The sequence below is a fragment of the Dasypus novemcinctus genome, chromosome 2, assembly GCF_030445035.2.
Source record: "Dasypus novemcinctus isolate mDasNov1 chromosome 2, mDasNov1.1.hap2, whole genome shotgun sequence".
In the NCBI taxonomy this organism is placed as follows: Eukaryota; Metazoa; Chordata; class Mammalia; order Cingulata; family Dasypodidae; genus Dasypus; species Dasypus novemcinctus.
Window position 1 is genome coordinate 63,461,539 of NC_080674.1, and position 27,559 is coordinate 63,489,097.

Below are 27,559 nucleotides of genomic sequence, written 5' to 3' on the forward strand. Positions count from 1 at the left end.
GGATGTAACGTAAATATGTAAATATGTCATTTATAGACACAATTAAAGGTGTGTGGTCTATGATGATGACTCAGATTATCTAAACAGTGGAAGTGCAGAATGCTTACTAGGAAAATACTGTTGGAAGTTAGGCACACAAAAAGAAACTGGAGACCTGTTAATATTCAATATAATATTTTTTATGCTAACCAAATAAATATCCAAATATTTATTCATCCCTTGGGGATTGAAAAGTTTGCTTTATTTTTCTAAGGGCATTTACAGTTGTGGTTTGGGTTCATAATGATAAAAGAAAACAGAAATAATTTCAAGCCAATATGGTTTTTTTAAATTGGGTCAGTAAACCCAAGAAAGATTGAATAATTTGCCTTTAGAATGTAGTTTTCAAAAGCAAGAAAAATTCACTCTGCATTAAGTTTCTACAATTCATATACTCTCTAGATATACATTTATATACCCAGAAAATGCTTTAAAATGCCCATCTTTAGGAAATACTAAGACAGGATTAAGAACTGACTATAGTTCTTATTACAGCATGGGTATTATTTTGGCTGGAAAATAAAAGCTAACTGAAAAACTATGTGGAACTGTCTTAACAGATCAAATGGCCTTTATTTGCTATAACTACAATTTGTCATGCCCTCACATTTCTTTAATGTTTGTTATATATGTAACATCATTTATCACATACTTGAAGAACAAAACAAGGAGATCTTTAAAGAGATAGGCTTGTTTTCTTTTGGCAGCATATTTATAACTCGTGTTAATATATCACCAAGTATATAAATTAAGTAAAAGTGTTTGAGACATGAAGGAAGAAAATGTTCAGATTACTAATTCATTTTTTTCCATTTTAGTTTTACTTTCAGTCTTTTATCCTTGAGCTTTCCTTGAATTTTCTAAAGAGAGTGTTTCAGAAAAACATTTCCAGCACATCCACTTTCTGTTTGATTTTCTGGTTCATGCCTAGTGTAGACTGATCAGTTACAATGACTTATCTGCAACCCAGCAATATATGCTTGTAGTTTAAAAAATAAGAGAAAAAAAATGTAAAAAGAAAACAAGGCCAATTCTCAAGCTTTTGGGATCATTAACTTCCTTGATTATTGAGTGTTCACATTATACAAAATGTTGCCTGTAGAATATAAAAAATAAATATAACCCATGACTTATGCTTCAAATTACTTATAATCTTAGGGAGAGAAGGCATATGGGCCAAAAAATGAAAGGATATTAGAAGAAAGTTATATAAAATATGCCACAGTGTTACATGCCAAAATGAATAGTGCAGAGCATTTATTATGGTAGGGAATACTTCATATGAATAAAAGTAAATAAAGCAGGGAGTTTATCATGAGGAGCAAGAACAGAGTAAGCAGACATGTGTGGAGTGTTATATTCAGGAGGTGGTGACTTAATTGTTTACCTGAAACCAGAGAAAGAAAGAGTAATGTGATAAAACTTTTGAAAAGTAGATTTAGAGCCTCCTGAGGTTTTTTTTTATAGCCCCTGAAAGTTCTTGAATTAAGGAGAGAGAGAATGAAATTTAAGGGACTGGAATAGCAAACTCTCCATTTGACTCTTTGACAACCTAAATACTAAAGAAACAAATAGAATCAGTTAGGTCCCATGTAACATTGTGAAATAAAAATAACTTCATATCGATATTGGGCTTTCTTTATATAAGGGGGGAGTATCTTTCCTAATGCAGTCTATTAAAGATGAGCTAATAACTTGAAATTTCCATGGTCTAAGTGATAATAGAATGAATCAAGTCTCTAATGAGAATTAGTGAATCACAATTTGCCAGTGCTTTCCTGTCATCACCCAGGGGAGAGGGTATTCTAACTTTAGAAGAATGATATTGAATCAGATATAATCCTAAAATTGAGAAAGGCAATTTCTCAGGATATCATAACTTGATGAAAAACAACAACAAAAGGACATCTAACCTTGTTGCTTAATTTCTTTGTCCTTCCTGCAGATTTCTAGTCTGTACTATGTTCCTTAGCATACAGCCCCATGTTTCTCAACCTCCCCCTCCATCAGAGAACAGACAATATTCACATATGCAATACACCTCCGTTTGTGTATTCAAAATTCTGTGCAGTAGACTTTAAGTTTCCTTTAGTTTGTAAGTTCCCTGAAGTGATCATCTTTTTATCCCCAAGACACATTATGATATCTGGCACATTTTATGGGTTCATGTAATGTCGGTTTAAATGAGTTAACTTAACCATGGTGACCTAATCACCAGGTAGGGTTGGCTTGGGTAATTTGTATGACCATTTATTCTGTTCACCCCTTTCTTTGAATATTAACTTATATTCTGTGGTAAGTCAATATTTTTATTAATATACTATACAGTGAATCAGTCTTTTCAAGTCAGTTCATGGAAACACAACAAAATATAAAGTTTTACCTGAAATAATCCATTGATCTTTTTTTTTTACGCTCCTGAGTGTAGATTTTTCTACTGTACTATAAAAGCTTTATATAGACTAGCAAGGAGCTTAGCCAATACTTTGAGAGACTTCTAAGTTGCTATGTCTGTCTAGTGTATGTCAACAGTCACTACTCAGTAGGCAGTGGTTTGAAGGGTTAAGAAATAAATGAGATATAAGGTTCCGTGGTTTCCTCTGACTATCTTCAATTCTTCCGTGTTAGATTTGAATGAATAAGTATAGGTAGATTATTAGAAGATAAAACACAGAAGAATTCCAATAAAATCTCATTTATATAATATACAGTTATTTATATAATATACAAAACTGTATATTATAAAAGACAAAGGTTGAGGGAATGTTGTATGAAGAAAATGTGAAGTGAACGCTAAATATCTATTGTGTATGCCAGGAATGTACAGGGCTCATTTGGCTTTTTGTTTTCCCTATTGTTTGGGGATACTTTCCCAAATTGTTTAATGAGCAGTAATTGAAGTACATCCTTTTGAATGCTTTTTGAACTTTGAGTGTTTTGAAGATAATTTTTATATATTCTCTTTTTTCCGATCCCAGAGTATGACATGGATATTCTCCTTCTACTCTTTCTCTTCAGTTCTCCCTACCTAGGATCAACTCCTCCTGTTCAAAGACAGTTCCCATACTTTTCTATTCTGAGCCGTGGTAATTTTCCCACTCTTTGAACTTGGAATGTGTGCCTCACTTTCTGTCACTTGAACAGGTATTCCATGGTGGGCGTGGTTTTTCTTTTCTACTAGAAATCTTCACGCACCACAGCATGGTCTGTACTTCTTGTTTCCTTCCCTTTGGCATGGGTCACATTCAGATGAAAAGTAATGACTGATTGACTGAGGTTGCCATGCTTCCCTTCCCTCCCCCCTTCTAGACAACATATTCTGTCTGAGCCTCTCCCTTGGGAGAGCTAGAAATCCAGTTGGAAGCAGGAAGAAGCAAGGGGATGAGGAGACCCAGTGATCACATGACCTGACTTCTCCTGCTGCAAGCCTGAATGAACACGGGCCAGAGCAGAAGATGGACTTGTATCCACTGTGTTTTTGTGTATATTGATGGACTTTCTTCATTCTGAATGTTTTTTAAACACTTTTTTAGTCACTAATTCTTTTCTTATAGTTTTCTATAAATCACAGGTTCCTGATGCCATTAGATTTCTTTCAGAACTTTTCAAGCTTTATTCTGAGCCCAACAGTCTCATCTAAATAGTATATTGTCAATATGTATGAGAAAGAGGTGAAGTTACTACTTTTGGCAAGAACTGTGATAAGAAGTTTATCTTATCCATAATGCAGTTTTATTATCAAAATCTGTTCTCAGTGTTGGAGGCTCATTCTCATGAATGTGCATGTCTGAATTGAGACCTGATTATCTAGATGTATATAAGTTGTTAATTCAGCATATTGCTAATTATTCTTGTCCAGTTGTGGCAAAGATAAAACTTATCCCTCCAAACGGTAGCACCAATATTGATGAATATAATTTGAAATAAAATCTGTAATAGAATAAGCTAGTTGCCAAATTGTGACATTTTATCTTCCACATGCCCAATGTAGCAAAATGTGAGCAGACTCAGGTTGCCAGATAGGTTAGGAAAATTCATAATTGGTAATTGAGAAAGCACACTGTATTCAGAAAATTGCATTGATGTCTCGTGAAATGTTTGGTCTTCTAGAAGGTTGGCGCTTGGAGGTGATCTAAGTAGAAAAGGCCACTGCTTCCTCAGTGACTTGGCCCTAAATAATATAGAAATAAAGGCCCAGTAAGGAATCTTGGAAACTATACTCTAGAGGACTTTTCTCTTTTTTTTTTAAACAAATTCACATCAGTTGTTGCTAACTATTGGGGATGCACTATGTTGAGGAGTCTCAGGCCCTACCCTGTGCCATCTTGCTGCTCTGGGAAGGGAAAATGGTTATATTCACCATGTGTCTGCTATCCCCTGTGTCCAACCTTCATTTTATAGGCAAGGAAACTGAGCCCTAGAGAAATGAACTAACTTGAGTAGGATTGCACAGTTAGTGGCTGAACATTTAGTGCAAAATCTTTGTTTTCTAATTCTTTTCCTATGACTTTGTCTCACCAAATCAAAAAAGTAAGACTGAATGTGTGTTTCTTTCTTTAGAGATTTTTTTTGTTACGTAAAGGAAATATGATAACAAAAACATATCCTCTTTTCTAGGGTGCTATACACAGATGACAATGGATCAGAATGTTATCTCTTAGTTATTATCTTGTTCTTCTGGTGATTTGGTTCTCCAAAACCTGATCACATTTGAATGATCAGAGGAAAGATTTTGACCTTATGAAGATGGGAACAAGACCCAGTGTGCGCTGATCCTGGGAATTACTTTTCCAGACGTTTTTCATTAATTATGCATGTTAATGCAACATGAGAAACATTGTATATCCCTTGCAGAAATGATACTGTAAACACTACAGACAGAAATGATAAATTATTCGTTTAGATTTAAACTCAGTTGTTATAATTTAGTATGCCAGTTGATGTGTATGTATTTTCACCCTTTTTTTTTAAAGTCAAGTTTATTAAGTATAATGGGTGTATGTACACTATATATGTAGTAAAACACCCCCTTTTTAAGTATGTGGTTTTGTAACCACCACCATGCTCAAGATAATAGAACATTTATATCACTTCAGAACAGTTCGTTTGTGCCTTTTTCAGTCAACCCCCAGTTCCTAGCAACCACTGATCTGGTATCTCTTCCAATAGTTTTGCCTTTCTAGGACGTCACATAAGTGGAATCATACCATATAACCTTTTGAATCTGACTTCTTTCTCTTAGCAAAATGTTGTTGAAATGTTTATCCATATTGTTGCTTGTAGCTGTAGTTTGTTCTTTTTTTAAATTACCGAGTACTGTTGCCATTATACATGTGTTCTACAATTTGTTTATCCATTCACTAGTTGATTGACATTTGGGTTGTTGGCAGTTTGGGGCTATTATGAATAAAGCTATAGGTGTTAGGACATTTCATTTTTCTTGGGTAAATACCTAAGAATGGGATTGCTTAGTTGTATGGTGATCATGTACTTAATTTTGTCCCAAAATTAAGCGCCAAAGAGTTTTTGAAAATGAAAGTAACATTTTGTATTTTACCAGCAATGTATGAGGAATCTTGTTATTTGTCATCCTTGCTAGTACATGATATTGTCAGTCCTTTAAATTTATTTTATTTTAATTAAAATCTCTGTGATTTTAATTTGCTTTTAATAATGAGAATATTTTCATGTATTCACATGCCATCTGTACATTTCGTGGACAGTGTTTCTTCAAGTCTTTTGCCCACTTCTAAATTGTATTATTTGTCTTTTTATTAAGTTGTCAGAGTTTTTTATATTACTTGGATCCAAGTCTTCAATCATTTTAAGTCAAAGAATATGAAAGTATCTTTCTTTTCTGATCTGCTCCTGTAATATTTAAATGCGTTAGTAATCTAATGAAAGAACTTCTTTTTAATGTTATATGCCAAGGTACAATTTTTGCTTTAAGAAATACATTTTGAAAAATCTCTTTTGTATTTTAAAACTAAGATTTATCTCTCTTTATATTCAAGAGGATAATTAGGAAAAGAAATTACTAGTTGAAATACTCTAGTTAACCTGTTTTGCTTCTCTTTCATTCTAGTGTTATCCAAGATAAATTCTGTGGAATTATAAACATCTCTGTGGAGGGACTACATGATGTCATGACAGAAGATTCTGAAACAGGAACTTATAAAGAGTAAGTAGGTCATTTAATTAATCTCATTTGTACTTGGGGAATAATTAAATGCTTGCATGGTATTTGTTCTTTATCACCATATAAGCTCAGTATGAACACTGTACTTTTGTATATTTTTTATCTTACAAAGAAAGTCTTATCCTTTGTTTATAATATTTACTTCTTGATCTTGAGATCAACTTTATTTTATTAAAGTGATATTCTGATTTGCGCTTCTTTTGTTTAATCATTATTTTATGATTTGACATTAGAGTTTTAAAAAATACCAAGTGTATGTATGTATGTATGTATGTATGTATTTATTTCAAAGATTTATTTATTTATCCCCCCCCCCCCCAGTTGTCTGCTGTCTGTGTCCATTCGCTGTGTATTCTTCTGTGACCGCTTCTATCCTTATCAGCGGCACTGGGAATCTGTGTCTCTTTTTGTTACGTCATCTTGCTGCATCAGCTCTCCGTGTGTGCGGTGCCATTCTTGGGCAGGCTGCACTTTCTTTCATGCTAGGAGGCTCCTTACAGGATACACTCCTTGCACATGGGGATCCCCTACACGGGGGACACCCCTGTGTGGCAGGGCACTCCTTGTGCGCATCAGCACTGCACATGGGCCAGCTCCACACGGGTCAAGGAGGCCCGGGATTTGAACTGTGGACTTCCCATGTGGTAGGCGGACGCCCTATCCATTGGGCCAAGTCTGCTTCCCCCAAATGTATTTTAAGACACACTTTTCTTTTTAAACATTTTGAGCATAACCTCTTTTTCAACTTATAAAGTTGCCCTGCCCTTTAGGCAAGTTATGGGGTAAAAGGGATGAATTGCTTGATGTTTGTCTAAAGTGTCATTGGTGCTTTTAAGATGTTTGGGGTCATATGGCACTTGACTAGTTCCAAAAGAGAACAGTTAATATTGTGTTTTTAGTGAGAGTAGTTAAAATCATGTTGTAAGGAATGATGGTAATTTCATATTTCTACAACTTTTAACTTAAAATTTTCATTTTAAAAAATTAATTATGTCCTTTCATCATTAGTAGAATTGCCACACTTTTCCTCTTATTATTACTATTAATAAAGGACACATTTCATATGGTGAGAAACAAGACTGCATGTGATTCCAGACTATTGGCTTTCTTATTAATAAAATATGAGTCTTTTTTTTCCTCCTTCTGAAATTACCCATGCAAATGACATTTTTTAAAAAGGGAAAGCAGATACATGTGTTAAATCTTTATTAAACATATATAAACAAAATGTGTCTGTGATGTAGCATTGCTTATGAGAAAATAGGAGTTCAGGTGAAGTAGAAACAAAATTCCCAAAGCATTTTCTCTTTGGAGAATATAATTTAGTGGTGGTGGGGCTGATGGCACAATGAAGCACTAGTAATAAGTAAAGGTTGTTATATATGTTTTGTGCAGAGCACACACAACAGAATATTCTAGGTTGTGATTTAATAGAAAATCACACAAAGTAAAGGCACTGTGTGTTACAGTCTTTAGGAAGGGATAAGAGACAGGGTGTAGGAAATGGAACAAATTTATAACATTTTATTTAGAAGGGATGAGAGCCTGGAAGTTGATAAAAATAGTTTGCAAATTATGTAGTGCCGTTTCATGGTTTTGAATATCAGGATATACCAATGATCAGAAAAGTGCAGTGACCCACTTTGGAAGAGTCAAGACTAGAACCATCTCTTTCAATATGCCAAGCTCAGCCATGAAAAAACAAAGTGTTGGTTTGGAAGGAGAAGGTGATAGAAGTAAAAAAAAACTGACCAGGAAGCAATTCAGGGATCCAGATTAGAAAGTCCTAAATTCCAGTGTTAGTATGTATCGATAGCTAGAACATAGTGACAACTGTTTTCTTCTCCAAGGCTTAGTTTCAAGAGGGGTTAGACTAGTTCTCTGATAAATCTTCCTGCTATAAATCTGTGAATCACATAGATTCCTAAGAATTTAAAATCTATAAGACTGTAAAAAATAATTAGACTTTTAGAAAAGTCAACATGAGACAATGAAATAGTTACATATCTAAAACAGCGTCCAACTTCCCTTTCTTGTTTACTGAAACAGTTTAGTCAAAAAGGTTTAATTTTCCCAGATCTGCTGAGTTCCTCCTGTATTCTCATTTAGAATGAGGTGGAACAATGGAAGAAAACCCTGTCTTCTTCACCTATGTAATGAAGCCTTGTTGACAACTGCATCGATTCCTTTTTCAGCCTTGTTTTGTGTCAGGCACAGTGCTGTGTGAGGAAATGGCATTAGTTGCTGAGGAAAGTGAAGTTGCTGTCCTGAAAGAGCTCACGACTAAGAGAGTTGAGAGGACCAAGGGAGTAATCAACTCTAGGAGAGGAAAGGGCCTGGGAATACTGAGAATAACTTGTGAGAATGTGCAGTGTGATCTGCTGTATATTAGCTATCTCATTTGATACAAAACTCCGAGGGTATTTATTAAGTGTACCAAAGAGAAGTGCTTGAAAAATGCAAGAAATTGAAAAGGAGGATAGATGAAGGTAATATTTCAGTTAATACTATAAGGGATGAACAGGTGTCTAAGAATGGGAAAGATTGTTCTAGGAAACAGTATAGCATAAACAAAGATATAAAATATTCTGCCCTCTGGATAGTTTTGTGTCTGTGTATCTCTAGAAAAGATTCCATTTTAAAGTGATAAATCATTTAAGAAAGGCAGAACAAAGAGTTGTGGTTTTTTTCCCGCTATACCAGTAAGTTTTGGAATGCAAAATAAAGCAAAATACACTTATAAGAGTAACCCTTTCCTGGAGAGCCATGTTCTTTGCACTTACAATTATGGAAGTCCATGACAGCATTGATGGCTAGTATGAAGGAACCCCATCTTATCATGCAGTTCTAGAATACACACTTTGGACTCTAGACTTTCTTGGCAAGGAAGTCTCCTCTGCTTTTCATACTTAGAAGTGATAATGGACTGCCAGCACAAGAGGGTGGTTCTGGTGCTCCTTGAGGGTACAGTCATCCTGGCTATATTTTCTTCCCCACCACTAACCTAGTTATTAGAAGAAAAGAAACTTTCTCTGTGAGCCTCTTTACCCAGGGCTTGTTATTAATAAGAGAAAGTTTGCAGGCTACATTTCACTTCATTGGATAGCTGTAGGTTGATATAACAATGTCATAGTTTTCTCACTTTTTGCCAGAATCCATCGTGCTACACCATAATATAATACCTACATCATGCACAAAAACGTTGCCGTTCCAAGAGGCCAGAGCCATGCTGTGTGTTAGGGGTTGAGCTCTTGCTGTTTTTCAGGACTTAGATTTCCAATCTAAGGTTCTTGTTCTTTGATTCTATGCACTGACTGGGTCAGAGGTAGTAGTCATTCCACAAGTTGTATTTTCAATGATAGAGAGAAGGGGAAAGAACACCCAGGGCCACTGAAAAAGCAAGCCTGATCAAGCTTCTGTTGTCATACCACACCTGTCCTCAGTCCAGATTTAAAGATATTTATGCAATTGAGTCAGAAATTGTCCTTCATCTGTACTTAATATAAAACATGAGAAACCAGACTTTCTTTGCCACAGATTTTTGGTTAGGAACCCATGACTGATAAAAGTATTGAATTCTTTTCCAAATTAGGAAACAGTGAGTTTGTTCTGTCAGCTTGATTCACTGCACAGTATTCATTTCTTTTATCCCTGGAACCAGTGTTGGGAATAGGAAACTGTATTTCTATAATCTCTGCTAATGGTGAAGAGCAGTGGTGCAGATAATCAAAATAAAATGGTTTTAAGTGATCCTAGTGCAAGTGCTGTCAGGGACAGGTTTCTCAAACCCACAGTAATGACAAATGATGTCATTGTTTATTGTTGTTACTATTATAAAATATGCACACTAATCTATAGACATGAAGATTAGTGAGAAGTATTTATTTTAAATGTTCATAACTATCATTTTTAAAAAGATAAAAAGGATATGTCATGCTTTGTCAAGTGATATTTGGTTCAAAAGTTGCCTGTAAATAAATTTTCTACTTTAAATAACCAAAGAAAATGCTCTAAAATTTTTTTTTGGTGTGAGCCTCTTTTTAAATTGAAATATCTTTTCATAATTAAAAACAAAACCTAATTTATTTAGTCCGTTGCTTATATTTTAACACATGGAATCATGACTATTCTCATTGATTCTGAGGATTTGCTTTTAGTATTTTAAAGATATTTTTTACTTATTTCAAATGTCTGGTTTGGTTTTTGTTTGTTTGTTTTTTACTTGTAGCTGTATGTTGATGTCTCATCTTGAGGAACCAAAAGTTACAGAAGATGAAGAACCACCCACAGAACAGGATAAAAGGAAAAAGATGGTAAGTTACAAAAGTAGAAAACCCAGTATTGTTGTAGGTTTTTATTTTCATGGATTTTTCACAATGAGCTTTTTCTGAGATGCATCCCATCTTTAAATATGCCCTGAAATTCAGCTAACTGCTAAATTGTTTTGAAAATCTTTAATTCTTATTAAAAAAAAAAAAAAGAAATATCTGAAATATCTTGCCTTTAAAAGTTTATAATCTTGAATTATTATTTACTTTGTGAATATAAAATAGGTATAAAATGAATATAAATAAATGAACTTTCCCTCTCTTTTCTCTTAGAATCTCTTCTATTTTCCTGGCCTTACCACTTCCTAACTTCATTATGCCCTCTTTCTTTATTTGCAAAATGAAAACAACAGTAGCATCTGCATCATAAGTGCATCACCATAGTGTCTACATCAAACATGACATTTCCTTTCAGGAAAGCTAAAATGGTCATTGGATAATGTGGTATTCATTCCTTTGAATTATCCCACAATAACCCTCATGAACTTCATCTTCATCATATAGCTAATATTGTACTGCTGTGACAGCCTTCTTTTATAATGTATTTAGTGCATTTTACTTGGCTTTTATGCTAGAAATCATCTATCTCCCTTGTAGTAGTGTAGAGGAAAGGACAATATCTAAGGACTTCAAAAATACTTGAATTCTAGTCTTGTTTGTGCTGTTAATTGTGACCTAAACAAGTCACCCTGTCTCCTTTGACCTTGAGTTGTTCCCTTGACTGGGAAATGAAGGGGAAGTTGGATTAGTGGGTTGGGTCCCAGGCCACTAAGGTAAAAATTATATGATTTTGTAACTGTTAATACCGTCCATTTCCCTCTCTAATACATAGTGTTCTCTCAAAGTATTCCATTGCAAGTATACCTCTGGAAATAATTCTACCTTGACATGAGGCTATGCAGTATTTTAAAATACACCAAAAGTTTATTTTCTTCATTTACTTTGTCCTTCCCCCACCCTTACTATTACTTTTTAAAAGCATGGGGTATGTCATTGGTGTTAACAGAAAAATATGATAATCACAAGATTCTGAACTTTCAAGTGAATAATCGGTATTCTGCTTCTGTTCAGTCATCAGCTTTTATGCACACTTTATTAACTTCATTTACTTGGTAGATACATCCTTAGCAAATTAAACTACTCAACTGTTTTTTTATTCTGTATACAATCTCCAGTGATATCATATGGTAGTTTATTTCAATTCTTACCTTATTTTCAATATAAGTGAAATATTTCTCCAAGAGCAGTGTAAGAACAAAGTTTTTAGAAATAGCGTATTTCTTTGATTCATTTTGTGAACTTGCATTTTATTTGGGAGCTGATTGTTTTACCATTATCATTCTAATTGTAGATAGAACAACCTTTTTTTTTCATGGTGACTGATTTTATTTGAAGTTAGTCATTGCAGTAGTTATTTGATGTGGATTTATAGTGTCATCCCTACTAAGATTTACAATGCTGTATTTAGTCTTAAATGATATGCTAAAGATGCCACAGCAGTTTATGACTGAAGTTGAGATTATGTAGCCAATCCTTGAATAAATTTAGTGAACATGGTGCTGATTTAAATATGTTTAAATAAAGAAAATAGCTTCACTGTCTCTTCAGTGTTACAAATATAAACTGTTAAAAAATTTTCAGTAATTACAGCATCACTCTTTTACTGTGATGACTTTAACATTAGAAATTTATGGAAAACTAGCTGTTATTTCAAAGGGAAAGGGAACGTGTTTGTTGGGAGATGATTATGAATTACTTAAAAGAAAACCAGTCTAGCAGAAAAAGGTTTTTAGTTTTAAAATGAAATTGCTTATTTACTAGGATAAAAAAGTACGACTGATATAGTCCCAAGGTTACTTACGTACATGAAAATTTAATTTACTAACTGCCATTGTTGTTAAAAAGTGATCCGTAAAATGTGGTATCTGTGATGCAATAGCTGCTTGATTGCAGACAGCAACGGTACTTGTAATCCAGAGAGTGGGTGATTAATATTAATATCAAATGTGCCAAATAATTTTCCATCAGTTTCTCAGAATTCTCCATTTTTCATCTTAAATAAGGAGGAAGTTTCCTTTCAGGAAAACTGTTGAGCTGTCTAGACCTTTGACCTTTTCCTATTATCACGTTCTGTACCTTGAATTTTGGGGAAAACAATACTTAGAAGATCTCATGCACCTCCAGCATTTCATTTAATTTTAATTTCTAAACTCCTCTGGTATATTAATTTGGTAGAATGATAATTTCAATACCTTTTCTATAAAGATTTAAACATTTTAAGTTGTTTAAGATTAACGTTTTAAGTTGTTTGTAATTTTTTGTTGACCTGTGACTTACTCTTCTTTTCAAATTCAAGTTTTTGAACAAGTTAATGTTTTCTGGCAACTTTATGGTACCTGCTAAGAAAACATTGTTAATGAAATATTTGACACAGCAAGTAAACTTGTGTTAATGAGTTATTTCTCATTATTCTTTCCTGTTATGTATTTCTCAGTTTAAGCCCCAGAATTACTTTATATTCTCCACTGTAAATAATAATGTTTTGTGTATACTTACTGCATGCTTTCATTCACAATGGCAATATAAATGTTTGATATTATTATAACTACACTGAGTTTTCATTCACCTATGACTGTAGATGCAGCAGCACAAATAATGCAGAATGGCTTATCGAAACATCATTTATATGCCTTTGAAATAATCATAATAATATCTCGCATATAACAACGTTACCATTTCAAAGCAGTACTTCAGTCATCTTGTTTTACCCACGTAACAGTTTTGTGACCAGGTAAAAATGAGGAAACCAAAGCATGAGCAAGAGAAGTTACCTCTTGCTCAGAATGACAGGTCAAGGTAATGATAAGGCCAAGATTGCAGCCAAACTCTGCAGAGAATTATAGTTTTTCTTGTCCTTGTCATTCGATATGGGCTAGGAAACATGTTTATTAATTTGTAGGTTTGCTTTACTTTAATAATTAAATTTAGGTTGCAGTCATTGAACAAACTATAACCAAGAGCAAGAGTAATGACCTTGTAGAATGCCCAGTGACAGGGAATACCAATTTCAGGGTGAACATTTATGATAATTCATAAACACTATAATTCTTTTGAGAATAACATTTGGAGTATTTACTGTATATATCCAAATATTTTATATATTTATTGGGAGCCCATTCTTTGCCAGACACTAATATATCTATATGGAAGTAATGGAGCTTATAGTGTAGTATTAGGTAATTAAAAAAAAAAAAAGTATATTTATGTAGCTAAGTATATAAGGTAGTATTAAGTTTATGGTGTTTTAGATTAAATAATAAACATTGCCATAGTTTTCTAAGTTTGTAACTTGTTTATAAAATTTAGAAGTTTATTTATGTTTTTCTCTCAATTCATTTGACAGGTACTTTTTAAAAAATTTTTTATCCTGAGTTGCTAGTGTTATACACTTTAGTAAGCTTTCTATTCAGTTTATTATTTTCAACAGAAATATAGTCTTGGGAACTCTTTTAACAAACAATTTGTAAAATCGCTTGTACTTTCAGTCTTGTTCTGTCTTGCATATTTTTTGTACACATATGGAAATATATCTTCATGTATTTTAGAAGAAAACTTTAAAACTATCATATTTTATCTAGTCCTTGAATATGAACAATTATTTTTTCCACAGGATTTTTTCATGAGAGATTAGAATTGAAAACGTTTGTCATATTACAAACCACTGAAAATCAAACGTTTAATGTATTATCATTTGAATGTGTTAACTTTTAAGTTGCTGTTTGCTGAGGGGTCTCTGGGTATATTTTTCCTGTTTGTAATAAAACCTTTAACTTTTCACAAACTTAAATATTTATATGACAGTTTTTAGTTTTAACTTGATCCTTATATAGCCTAACTGAGTCAGGCTTTGAACACAGCCAAATTTGAGTAGCCTCTTGTCCTGGCAAACTTTGCATCATAGTCTTGGATATGCTAAGCAAGTTATTGAATGTTAGGCCGGGTTGCATTTTATTTGATAAACTCATACCCAGATCCTAATGCCAAAATTTAAAAATCTTGAGTATGCCTAGCATATTGTCTACAAGTGAGTGGTGATAGTGAGTACTGATTGTCTTCTGTGCTGCTGTTGCCAAAGATAGCACTGCGACAGGGATGAAGCTGGAATTATCCGAAAGTCAGAGCCCACAGGCATCTAACATTTTCTAGTTCTGAAAGTAGATGCACAGCCAGATTTGTTTTGTACCAAAAACCAAGTATGGATGTGTTTATGAATAAAATTAAAATGGTTACTTCATTTCATTCCTGTCAATTGAGAAATAGGAAAACATTTGTTTCAAGGTACCTCATCTGTAGTTGAATCACTAAACTGATGTGGGTTTTCCTTTTTGGCTGTATATTCATCTGCCTTTTTCTTTTTTTCTTACACTCATCAACTCTCCCTAAAAACTTTTTCTCATTCCCCAAATAAATAAAAGATCCATAACCCACTACTTCTGGTTTGTTAGTACCGAAATAACTAGAAATATCACCATTTGGGCATAATTTTCCTAGTTAACTTTGTAGCTGTTCAGTTCTGGCAGTAAATATCCTGCTTCTAATAGTCATGTTAGGTGTGATTCATATAAAACCAGTGAAAGAGTTCCAAAGACTATTATCATTAACCTGATTATTCAGTAAAGTTGTTATATATGGATTTTATTCTTCTGTTTTCAAACTTTCTGTTGTTTTGATAATGTAACGTATAGCTCATTTTTCTTGCAATATTTACTTTGTAATCTATAAACAAAGCAATGTTTTGAAATGAGTGAATAGCAATATTCAATATTAAATGGTATAAGTAATGTTTGCTAAAAATTTCGTTCTACATAGAAACAAGATTTTTTAAAAAAAGATTTATTTATTTAATCCCCCCCTCACCCCACCCCCCCACCCCTCACCCCTGTTGTCTGTTCTCTGTGTCTATTTGCTGCGTCTTGTTTCTTTGTCCGCTTCTGTTGTCGTCAGCGGCATGGGAAGTGTGGGCGGTGCCATTCCTGGGCAGGCTGCACTTTCTTTCGCGCTGGGCAGCTCTACTTACGGGGTGCACTCCTTGCACGCATTAGCAGTGCGCATGGGCCAGCTCCACACGGGTCAAGGAGGCCCGGGGTTTGAACCTGGGGACCTCCCATGTGGTAGACGGACGCCCTAACCACTGGGCCAAGTCCTTTTCCCGAAACAAGATTTTTAAGATACGTATATAGCATAACTATTCTCAAAAAAAAGAATGTTTCAATATCTGTAAGTATCAGTGCCTAAAAACAAGGTTCCACTTAGTAAGAATGTATGGATGAAGACTTGGGAATATTTTCAAGTGTACATGTGGTTTTGGGGACCATCCAAAGACTGTTAGAATCAGTGTGCATCCATTTATAGAGAAAATTCCTGATCTCTGGGATTCGGTCTATGGAAAGTCTTTTGGAGAGGCTTATAGACACAGGAGATTGTATGCAGATTTGGGAGGAGGGTGTACTTTTTTTTAGAGGCCCCCCTCAAATTAATTGAAATGATTTTTTAACTATTCTAGCACTCTGTCCCATAGGGTTTAAATATATATCCTGAATTTTCATGCATGCATTATGTGCTCTCTGCCCTCATGACTAATTTTCCTTCACTTGGCTTAACTTGACCCATTGGCCTTTTATGTTGTGATTAGTGAGTGAACACTGAATGCAATGTTGCAGTGAGATAGATGATCCCTGAAAAGGGTCTGTACACTAATTGTCAGATTTTTCTTACTGATGATATTATTGGGTATTTTTTATTCTACTGATGGTGTGAAATTTATAAAAGCATAGACCTGAATGTTTAATTATATTATAATGAAGGTACTCAAACTTGGTTTTTTTTAATGGCTTATCATCCAATTCTTTTCTTCCCCTTCAAAATTGCTGATATTTTGGTTTTTTCTTCAGCTTTTGACTCATAGTCATCTTTACAGTTTACAGTGCAGAAGCTGGGTTGTTATAAGAAATCACTAGTTTAAGTGTTCTATTGTTAGCAAATAAAACCATTTCAAAAATAGGTAAAATTTGTCTTTGTTCTTTTGCCTCCTAGAAAACTAACTCCTTAAACTTTAGTATTAAAGCATGAAAAATTGTGACTGCAAATAATTGCTTCTCATTCTGCAAAAAACAGTTTCACTGTTAAAGTGTTTTTATCGGTATGTGTAACTTTTGATTGTTATATATTCTAATTTATATGTTGGTTGTCATGTACACATTACCTGTGTATTTTTGGCCAAATATTATTTTAAGGCCCAATTTATTAAAAATGTATACAAATTCTTACACTCCACTATTCTCTTAAAAGCAGTTCTCTGTTGAGGACACCTGGTCAAGTAGCAAATAATCTTAACTGCTGCAGATATGCAACTGTTTGCTCCTGACCTGACCACCACACACTGGCAACCAAGTAGCATCTTCAAAATAAGCGATTTTTCTTCTGCATTTATTCCACATATTTTCTGAATGCTCACCATGTACGCATTCAAAGCATTGCTCTTTATAACCAGTATTTCCTCTATTAGCATGTATTTATACCCACAGAACCTATCTTCTGATGTATTATGATCCATAATACATACATGCCCTTAAAAAGTATTCAATGCCATTGGCTTATTACTAGACCAATTTCTTTGAATGGAACAAAGATTTCCTTGTTTTGTCTATGCTTTTCTCATATTCAACCTTTTCTCCAAGTTTCACTAACTTCAACTGTTATACTGCTGTTAATATATTCTTATCTTCATTTCCAGATGAAAAAGGTCATCCTAGGATCGATATCTTTATCTAGGGTTGGCAATATTTTTTAAAAAAATGTAATTGTTTGTATACTGAACATAGCTTTTCATCTCAGTGAGACTCTAAATCAGTGTGTTAAACTTCCCTCAGCTCTTAGAAATACACTGTTGCAGTGGGTAATCAGCTCTTAAAAACTGCAGAGTTGGAAGTGACATTAAAACAATCCAAGAGAATAGTGAAATAATGAATTGAAATAATCTAACCAACATGTAATAAAGACACAAATTGATACCAGGCATCCTCCTGAGATAGTAGTTCTTCCTGTGATAGAGGTAAAATGTTAATCAAAAAATAGTTTGAGTTCACAGAGGTTAAGGTCCCTCATAATAGACTGGATACTAGTAATCAAAAGACACGGGAAAGGAAATTCTGTTGAAAATGCCTTTGGAACTAAGTGATGATGGCTTCTGAGTCTGTTGAGATTTCAAATTAATTGCTTACTGACATCAGTTGTTCTTGAGTATTGCAAGTTCTTCTATTTCTTCCTTGCATTTTTAAATTGTTACTAAAAACAAATCCTTAATCAGGAAATGATCAGTATCGTTATCGCTGTTCAGTTGGAAAATTTGGCAATGCAATATTAACTTAATGTAAGTAAAATTTTTGTGTTTACGGATGAAAAATATGAGTTAGTTTGGAAGAACTTATTTTCAGTAACTTAGGTAACATGCCAGATGGTCTTTTTGGCAGTTTTTTCTACTTTCATTTATGCTTTCCCTCCTGCATTTCTTTTTTTTTTCTCATAAATTATAAGTAATGCTAATTATATTTTTATAAGGGACCTATCTCTTGAAGGAGGGCAAATTAACAAGCCCTTTTGTACCTAAGAAAGTTGCCATTTTAAGAAGGTTTTTTTTTAAATAAAAGTAACCATAGTAATTTTTTCAAAATAATTGTATGATATGAAATTTCTTCTTCTCAAAGTAGTCTTTACTAACATTGTTAGCTATCCTTCCAACCATTTTATTTACATATATAAACATATATGATCTGTATGTTTCTTCTCACAAGTTTCTTTTCTGCTATTGATTTTTCTTAAAGTAATATATATGCATATTTCCATATATATAAATTTAGATTTGCATAATTTTTTTTCAAGCTGTGTGTTTTGACATTCCGTTGAGTGGATCTCCATCCCAGACATTTCTTGAGCAGTGATTCTAAAATTGTGGTCCACAGATTACTGAGAGTTCCCCAAACCCTTACCAAGGGTATTATTTCATAATAATGCTAATATATTATTTGCCTTTTTCACTAGGGACATTGAGTGGTGGTGCAAAAGCTTCACGATCACACATTCTCATTTTTTTAAAAGCCAATTTCATTTAAGAATGTCTTAGAAATAGTACAAATTATTAATTTCATTAAATCTCCACTCTTGAGTCATACTTCTATTTTAGTATTTTCTTTGACATAATGGAAATATTCTGTGACTGGTTGTCTTGAGAAAAATTGCTTTTGCAGTTGAGTTGTGAGCTGAATTAACTGCCTTTTCATGGCACACTATTTGAACTTGAAAGAATGACTGACAGACAAACATAGTTATTCAGACTTGGGTATGTGGCAGACATTTTCTTGAAAATAAACAAAATGAGCCTGTCACTTCAAGTTTTCAAGTGAAATTTAGAAGTTTGCAAAACTTGTTTCTGCCACCAATGAGTTTGATAGCTTCTCAGTACTTTAAAACTTTTTAAAAACTTTTCAGATTCAATCAGCAGTGTTATTAAGGAATCTGATATTTTGATATCAGCATTTTGGAAGAGCTGCATAACTCAGTGAACCAATATTTTCCAAGTGACCATTGCATACAAAATCATGTTACAAAATCACACACGGAAAAAAAGTTGCATTCTAAGTCCAAGGTAAACCAATGGATTTTAATGTAACAGAATGAAAAGTTCGTGGATATGGTTTCATATTCCACATTGCTACTAACCCTTAAGAAATTACTATTTGTAGGCTTCAGTGTAATTTCAAAGAAGAGAATGCATAGTTTTCTGCAAAGGTTATTAAAATAGTTCTCTATTTTCCAGTTTCATATCTGTGAAAGCCGAAATTTTCTTCATCTATTTCAACCAAAACATTACACAACAGATTGAATGTAGAAGCAAATATGGAAATCCAGCTCTTTTCTCTTAAACCACTCATAAAATTTGAAAAAAATATAAAACAATTCCATTCTCCAAAATTATTTTTGTTTTAAAAAATGTAGTTATTTATCATATTTTTGTTTCCATAATGGATTTGTTGTGATTTTTAAATGATCTTTTAAATATTTTACATTTTTCTGAGTTTTAATTTCTAATCCAGTAAACATTGATAGATTCAGCCCATATCAACAGAAGCTCATTGAGATTTCAGTAATTTTCAAGTATAAAATGGTCCTAACACCAGAACATTTAAGAACTTTTGCTCTGTAGAGACATTTAGATTGTTTCCAAAATTTGGCTGCTTATAAGCAGTGGTGCTTCAGCGAGCATCATTATACTTATATCTTGTGAACTTCTCCAATTTTATCTGTGGGGTAAATTTTTAGAAGTAGATATGCTGGGCCAAAGGACATGTACTTTTGAAATGTTGGGAGATAATACCAAATTGCCAATTTATGTACCCACTGGTGATATATGAGTTATCTTACACCCTAGCTAACCCTTGAGTATTATTAATCTTGTTTTTACCAGTATATTAGGTAGAAAGCAATACTTTGTAGTTTAATGTGCTTTCTCTAATTATAAGTGAGGCTGAGCATTTTTCAGATGTTTATAGCCCATTTATATTGCTTTGTTTGATGAATGACTTATACATATCTTTTGGTTTTTTCCATTTTTCTCTTGGAAATATTGGAATTTTTCCTTGATTTTACTTTTACTGCTTTTAAAATAAGAGTTCTGTGGCAGTTTATATTTTTCAAGAATGACCATAATAGTATCTCCTTTTCCAATACTTCTTACAGGGTGATTTTGACATGCCTCCCATCAAGAGGTTGTGTCTATATTCCTTCTCCTTGTAATTGAAATTGTCAGGTTCACTGGTGCTTTGTGACTTCTAAGGCTTGATCATAAGATACAGCTTCTGCCTGCTTCTCTGGGGGCACTTGTTCTTGGAACCTGGCCACGATGCTGTAAGGAAGCCCATATGTGCCCAATGAGAATTAGGTCCCATTCTCCCAAATGGTGTCCCAGATAACAGCCAGCATCAACTGTCAGATACATGAGTGAGCCGTCAGATGATCTCATAGCCCAAGCTGTTAAATACCTTATTATGCTTTCAGGTCTTTCCAGATAAAGCCCTAAAATCATGCAATAGAGTCACACTGCCCATAGGAATTCCTGATCCACAGAAGCCATCAACAACAAAAAAAAGTTATTTTTTGCCATCTAGTTTGGAATAGTTTGCTAACTAGAACAAGCTTTTTACAGATTAAGGAAATCAGCCCTTAATATTTCGAGAAGTTGGTTATAAATATATTTTCTCCAATTTGTTTTTTACTTTGTTTTATTCAAAAATGCTATTTTTTAATTCAACTCTAAATTTTTTTAATTGAAATTTTGTCAAAAATGTCTTTTCTTTTGTAGCTTCTGGTTTTATAGCATACTTTGAATGGCCTACCTCATTCTCAACAACATAATTTCTCTTGTTTTTTCTGTCTTTATTTTTATGTTGTGTTTCACTCAAATATTTAATCCATCTGGAACTTTTGTGATAAAGAGGGGAGTTAGAGTGAGAACTTTATTTTATATATATGTATGGAGATAGTCTCTTGCCACAAAACTAATCACTAGCCTATCTTTTCTCCACAAATTTGAAATGCTACCTTTATTACCCATATTATTGTATGCATTTATTTTGGAACTCAAGATTGTAGTATGTTATCTTGCCTCTTTGAATTACTATAGTCTACCAGTGCATTTTAATATCCATTACTGATGTTTCTGAGAATATTTGACCTGATAGTTAAGAATTTATATAATTTATAAAATAAACTGAATGGTAATTTTTAAATTATTGAAAAATTCTGGTCTAAAATAGGAAGGACCTATGCTTATTGGAAAACCAAACAAAAGTGATAGGTATAAAGCTTAGACTCTTTTAATGCTAAGAATTGCAGGTTTATTTCCCTTTTAGGATATTCCTTAGATTCATCTAATACCATACAGTGTGTTCTTTCAAGCAATACATTGAAAACAATTACTTCTTTATAGCATCAGCTTTACTGTATGAATAAAGACATATTATGTCAACAGCTAAGATATGTCATTGTGAAATGTCAAATGAAGAAAATATGATAAAGAATATGTCTGTTTAAGATAATTTTAAATCATTTTTTAAAATTAGTTTAATTCTCTAGCATAGAATAATATGTTCACAAATAAAAGATATCACTTCTGCTGCAAGGAGATTTGTTAACTGAAGTTATAAATCATTTGGATTTCATTATATCCTAGCCAGTTTAAATCATTTTACATACACCTTAGCAAAGTGAAATTATGTGATAGACTTTATAATAGTTTTGCCTAGTTTTATTCTTATTTTGTGTCTCACATGTGCATAGATTATGTAAAGATCATATTAATAAGTCATCTGATTTTCTGAACCTGTCCCCTTGAAATAAAGTACTTTAAGATGAAACACATAGGAAATAGGAAAGCTTTTGTTAGAGAAACTACCCAAGTGGTATTTATAACTTTCTTTGAACTTAAATGAGGGTTAATTTCTTCACTTCTGAGCTGGAAGAAACTGCAGTGAAGAAACTTAAGAGTTTCTTAACCTGATTCAAAATGACTTTGTGTCATTGTGTGGGTTAAATATAGTTACATTTACCTTTACTTAAAACAAGAGTAAAGGTCCTTGTTTAATAGTAGTTCTCAACTGGGGGCTATTTTGTCCCTCAGGGAACATATGGCAATGTCTAAAGACTTTTTAATTGTCACAAGGGTAGAATAGTACAGCATCTAGTGGGTAGATGCCAATGAAATTGCTAAGCATTCTACAATATATTGGACAGCCTTCCACCACAGAGAATTATCCGTCCAAAATGTCAGTACTCCTAGATTTTGTTCCTTGAATGAAAAACAAGCCTCTAATTCTTAGAGACTGGTGAAAACACATTCATGATCTTAAATCTCAAGGACATTGACTATAGTCTGATTATGGTTACTCCACTTTTATGTGGACTAAATGTTGATAGACTTAGTACCTAAACTACAATGATGAAAGGTAAAAGTGGGACAATTATTTTGAAATGCCTTGAATAGTGTTGCTTTCTAAAATAATGGTTGTGGTGTTACATTTTTGTTAATCACGGCATTGTTATTTTTTAAGTGTTTTCCATTTGACATCTGCAGATTATTCAGTAGTGGATGCACTGCTGTGGAATTGTTCCTTTATTTTGTGGCTGCCTGCCTCTTAAAATAAATACATACCTTATTTAAAAACATGCATGAGATCATTTCAAGTACTCCATCAAACTTGGGTTAAATTGCCTTAGAAATAGTATTTCCCATCCCAGAAATAGGGAATTAACTCAGATCTTAAAATATTGCAATTTCTTTAACAATTTTGCTACATCAGTAGATGGTCAAGATGGAAAGCTTTCCTCTTCCCGTGCATTCCCATCATATTCTGTCATTTCCATAAAATTTTTATTATTTACAATTTGATGAAATGATGGCAGAGAGAGAGAGCAAGCACCCACCAGAGAGCGCGCATGCCGGCCAGTGCAGGTTTATGTAGTGGCAAAGAAGAAACCTACTTAATCAGGTAACCAGTTAAACACTAAGTATATAAATATGTCTTGTTATATACTAGCATTAACTAGAAAAACCAGTTAGATAAACAGGCTAAATATAAAGGTCCCTCACATGTTTGACTCTTACTTACTTTGTGATTTTGGGATCCTCTAGAACTCTTGAGATTAAAAAAAAAAAAAAAAAATCAGAAGGGCATTGAACTTTTGGTTGTTAGAGGAGTCAGAGAATAAAATAAATAATGACACCAACACTGCTTGGTATGCATACAGCACCACAAAACTAACTCAAAAAAGTACCTCAGTGAAACTAAAGTTTTTTAGCAAATAAGTGGCAGTAGTGGGAATTAAATTGATAGAGCTTATAATTGCTAGCTTAAGTTTTTCTCAAATTTCACATTTTATTTAGTCTTATTACCTATATATATTCTTTTATTTTAATGATTGTGAAAATGTCCACAGAGGTTTTGTTGGGTTCATTGGAGATCTTAGTCCTCAAAATTGTTTCTTTCCCCCCCAATTTTTCCATAACAGTAGTTCTCCATCTTGGATGTACATTAGAATCACCTGGGAGCTTTCAAAAAGCCTGATGTCCCAGGCCAATTAAATCACAATCTCTTGGAGTGGGATTTAGACACCAGGACTTTTTTTTTTTCGTTTTCTTTTTTATTTACTGGTCCTACCACGTGACTCTCTGCACAGGCCCATTGTTCCTGTGCACTCTGGCTCTGCAGCCATTCAAGTCATATTTATGTCCCAAGAGTCTCAGTTAATTTCTCCTTCCTATTCTTTTTCCATGCTCTGCCTCATTTTCTCTGCAACTGAAGGCCTTTTTTTTATTTTTTATTTTTTTAAAAAGCTTATTTATTTCACTCCCTGCCCCCGCCATTGTCTGCTCTTTGTGTCCATTTGCTGTGTGTTCTGTGTCCACTTGTATTCTCATCAGGCGGCACTGGGGATCTGTGTCTCTTTTTGTTGCATCACCTTGCTGCGTCAGCTCTCCATGTGTGTGGTACCACTCCTGGGTGGACTGTGGTTTCGCATGGGGCAGCTCTCCTCGCTTGGGGGCCACTCCTTGCGCGGGAGCATCCCTACATGGGCTGGCACTCCTTGCGCAAGCAGCACTGCACGTGGGCCAGCTCACCACACGAACCAGGAGGCCTTGGGTATTGAACCCTTGGACCTCCTATATGGTAGGTGGACACTCTTATCTGTTGAGCCATATCCACTTCCCAAGGCATTTGTTTATTATTGTATTTTTGTTTGTCTGGGTCAGTGTAAAGGTACTTTGGCAGGAAAATATGCATATGACCTTATAATAAAGATCAACATTGTGGAGCAATGCATAGAAAAACTACTGTACTCAAACATCATTGCAAATAAATACCCCACACAGATAAGATTATCTCAAATGTACCAACATTTCCTAAGGATCAGTACTGTAACAAAAGGTAAGAATAGGAGCCCCTACAACTAAGAATAAAAAATGCTTATTCCAGGAAACAAAATGCTCTTATTTTTGTCATTTATATTATTATAATTTACACTTTTTTTGGGGGGGGGTGGGGAACACAGTTTTTTCTTCCTCCCCAAGTACCAATTTGACCATTCACAGGAACCTCAGCAAAACAGAACAAGCAGGCCAACCTGGTTTGCTAAGGAGCTCTAAGAACTTCTGTTTCCTGAAATTAACAATGATTAATTTACACCAAGCAAGGTGTATATTAATGTCTTGTCCACCTCCACACAAAGAGAGTATTCCTGACACAGTTTTGGTTCCTCACAAACCTGTTTTAATCTAGTTTGCTTTTAGTTTGTCCCACAGAAGTCCATTTGGTTCCCAAAGCACACTCATGTTGTGTATTTGCTTTTGTTTTTTAAGCCCTGAGTTTGCAAGGATCTGCACAATAAAGGACCACTAACAGAGTTTTGTACAATAACTGTTCTCTTTCAGTGGAGCTCCCCAGGTAACGCTCTGAAGGTATGCATGCATTTCACACTTAATGCTCCACACTGGCCTTAAAGATTCCAAACCAGCGCTTCACTGTCCACTTTTGAGAATGAACTCCTTGGGACGCCTCCCTTAAACAATGAAGACACTACTGCCAGTGGTTACTAACAAAATGGCATTGAAATCAAACACCCTGAAAATTGACAGCTGGAGAATTTTCTAGTGTACCACAATTTGGCCCAACAATCAGAGTAACAAAACAATTCCAATTTGGAATTTCTTTGGTACAGTTGTATAAAATTCTGTTAATTGGTGATAACTTCAATGTCCTAAAACCCATAAAATTCTGAAATTTTTAGGTAATACTACTCATTCAATAATTTGATTTTCCTTCCAAGTGTCTATTTTAACCAGAGCAAAGATCAAATTCTCTTGTTACATTGAACTATTCCTAAGAATACTAATAATACATTATGATAACCTCAGAATCTGAATACCCTGGATTTCCTAATGAACATAGTATTTAAAATAGAACATGAACCATAGCACTGTATGCTCTAAAAGACTACCAGGCCAGAGTGTGGAAGCATGTGGCCAAGCTCCTTGGGGGTCAAAGCCTGTGTTCTCGACAGTCTAGAGCTACACATGACAAAGAGGACACACCTCTGCTACAGACACCAGCACTTTTTAAAGTTTCCCCAAGTGATTCCCAGTGTTCTGCGAAGGGTGAGAAACTCTGTTATATGAGGATTTGGGGGGAGGTTTATGGGGATTCCCTTTCCTCCTGAATCCTATTTTGAGTTTTATAATAAATGAGAGAATATATGTGGAGTGGCTAGCCTGTGCTACCACATGCCTTGCATGTAGTTGAACTTTAGTAGATGTAGATGTTATATTTTTTTATTCCTTTTTAATTGTTCAGATTAAAAGCATTGTATACTCTTGAAATAAATATGAAGAAATAGCCTAGATGTTTTGTTGCTCTGTGTGGCCTCGAAATTACTTTCTTTGGCTAATTGCTTCAATAGTGCATTTCTCAAGCTTCTTTGCAGAGACTGGAAGCATTTTACAATGAAAGGCATAACTAGAATAAAACTGAAACTAGAGTAAAAGTACTCAAGAAATAATTATCCATGACTGATGGAGAGAAAAGTAATTGTTTCAGAAAACCTAAGTTGCAAGTTCATTGCTAAATTGAAATTTCAGTTTTTGTCCCTGAAATGTATATGCACTAACACATCTATTTTTTGAACTCTGGGTTGTAGATTTTCTAGACTTAGTAGTATGAAATAATTCCTTTACTTACAGACTCATAAGGTAGAAATTGTGAAGTTCCTCAAATGACAGCTACAACAGTGATGATAATGTCAGGAAGCTCTCTTGAAATTTGGGTTTCACACAGAGTGTAATTGGTGACTGTATTAGTCAGGCAAAGGGGTGCTAATATAAAATACCAGAAATTGTTTGGTTTTTATAAAGGGTATTTATTTGGGGTAGGAACTTGCAGATACTAGACCATAAAGCATAAGTTACTTCCCTTACCAAAGTCTATTTCCATGTTTTGGAGCAAGGTGACTGCCGACATCTGCCAGGGTTCAAGCTTCCTGGTTTCCTCTCTTCCTAGGGCTTGCTCCTCTTTCCTCTGTGTGCTTACTTCCCTGGGCTCCAGCTTAAGACTTCAGCATCAAACTCCAACATCAAAACTCCAACATTAAAAATCCTTCCAACTTTCTCCTTTGCCATGTCTTCTGTGAGTCTCCACTCACCAAGGGGTGGAGACTCAACACCCTATAGGCACAAGAGGTTTACTTGATTACTTAATAATCAATCCAGTATAATGTAATATGCCCAGAGGAAAAGACCAGTTTACAAACATAATCTAATATTTCTTTTTGGAATTCATTAATAATATCAAACTGCTACAGTGACCTTGACTTTTTATGGCCATATTCGGTTGATGTGGTGGCTTCTGTTTCACACCTGCAGGGTTCATACTCTTCGTTATGCCACAGTTGGGAAAGTTTATATCCAACAGGTAACACATATTTTAGAAATTGGCAGTTACCTATAGTCAAACAATTAGAGGCCAAAGGGAATTGTCAAATCAAAAGTATTTTTAATCAAGCTAAGATCACATGTTTAAATACATTGTTTTAGGCTAATTTAAGATTTTTGCTGTGTTGCATAACATAATTTACCAGGTTTATGGAAAATATATTATTCTTACAAAGCTGTTCTGCATTTTTCTAGGGTAGAAAACTTTCTCTTTAGCAAAATTCCATCCGAAATAACTTTACAGTAAATGATTTCTGAAAAATTATCACAGGGTAGATAGATGGAGGTTTAAAAAGTGAATAATGATATGATATGCCACATAACTTCAAGAAAATGAAAGTTTCAGCTTCACTGAATTCCTGCTGAGTGAAATTGCTGGTTAATGCAGTGAAATATAGTGGG

At 34.1% G+C, this 27,559-nt stretch overlaps 1 protein-coding gene across 1 annotated transcript in view; it reads left to right on the forward strand.

The window, feature by feature from the left end:
• Positions 1-27,559, forward strand: part of IPO11 (importin 11) — a 256,004-nt gene that overhangs the window by 225,815 nt on the left and 2,630 nt on the right. Inside the window, exons 28-29 of the mRNA XM_058309280.2 lie at positions 6,125-6,220; positions 10,467-10,551. Of these exons, the coding sequence (XP_058165263.1) occupies positions 6,125-6,220; positions 10,467-10,551 (181 nt within the window). The remainder of the gene's footprint in view (positions 1-6,124; positions 6,221-10,466; positions 10,552-27,559) is intronic.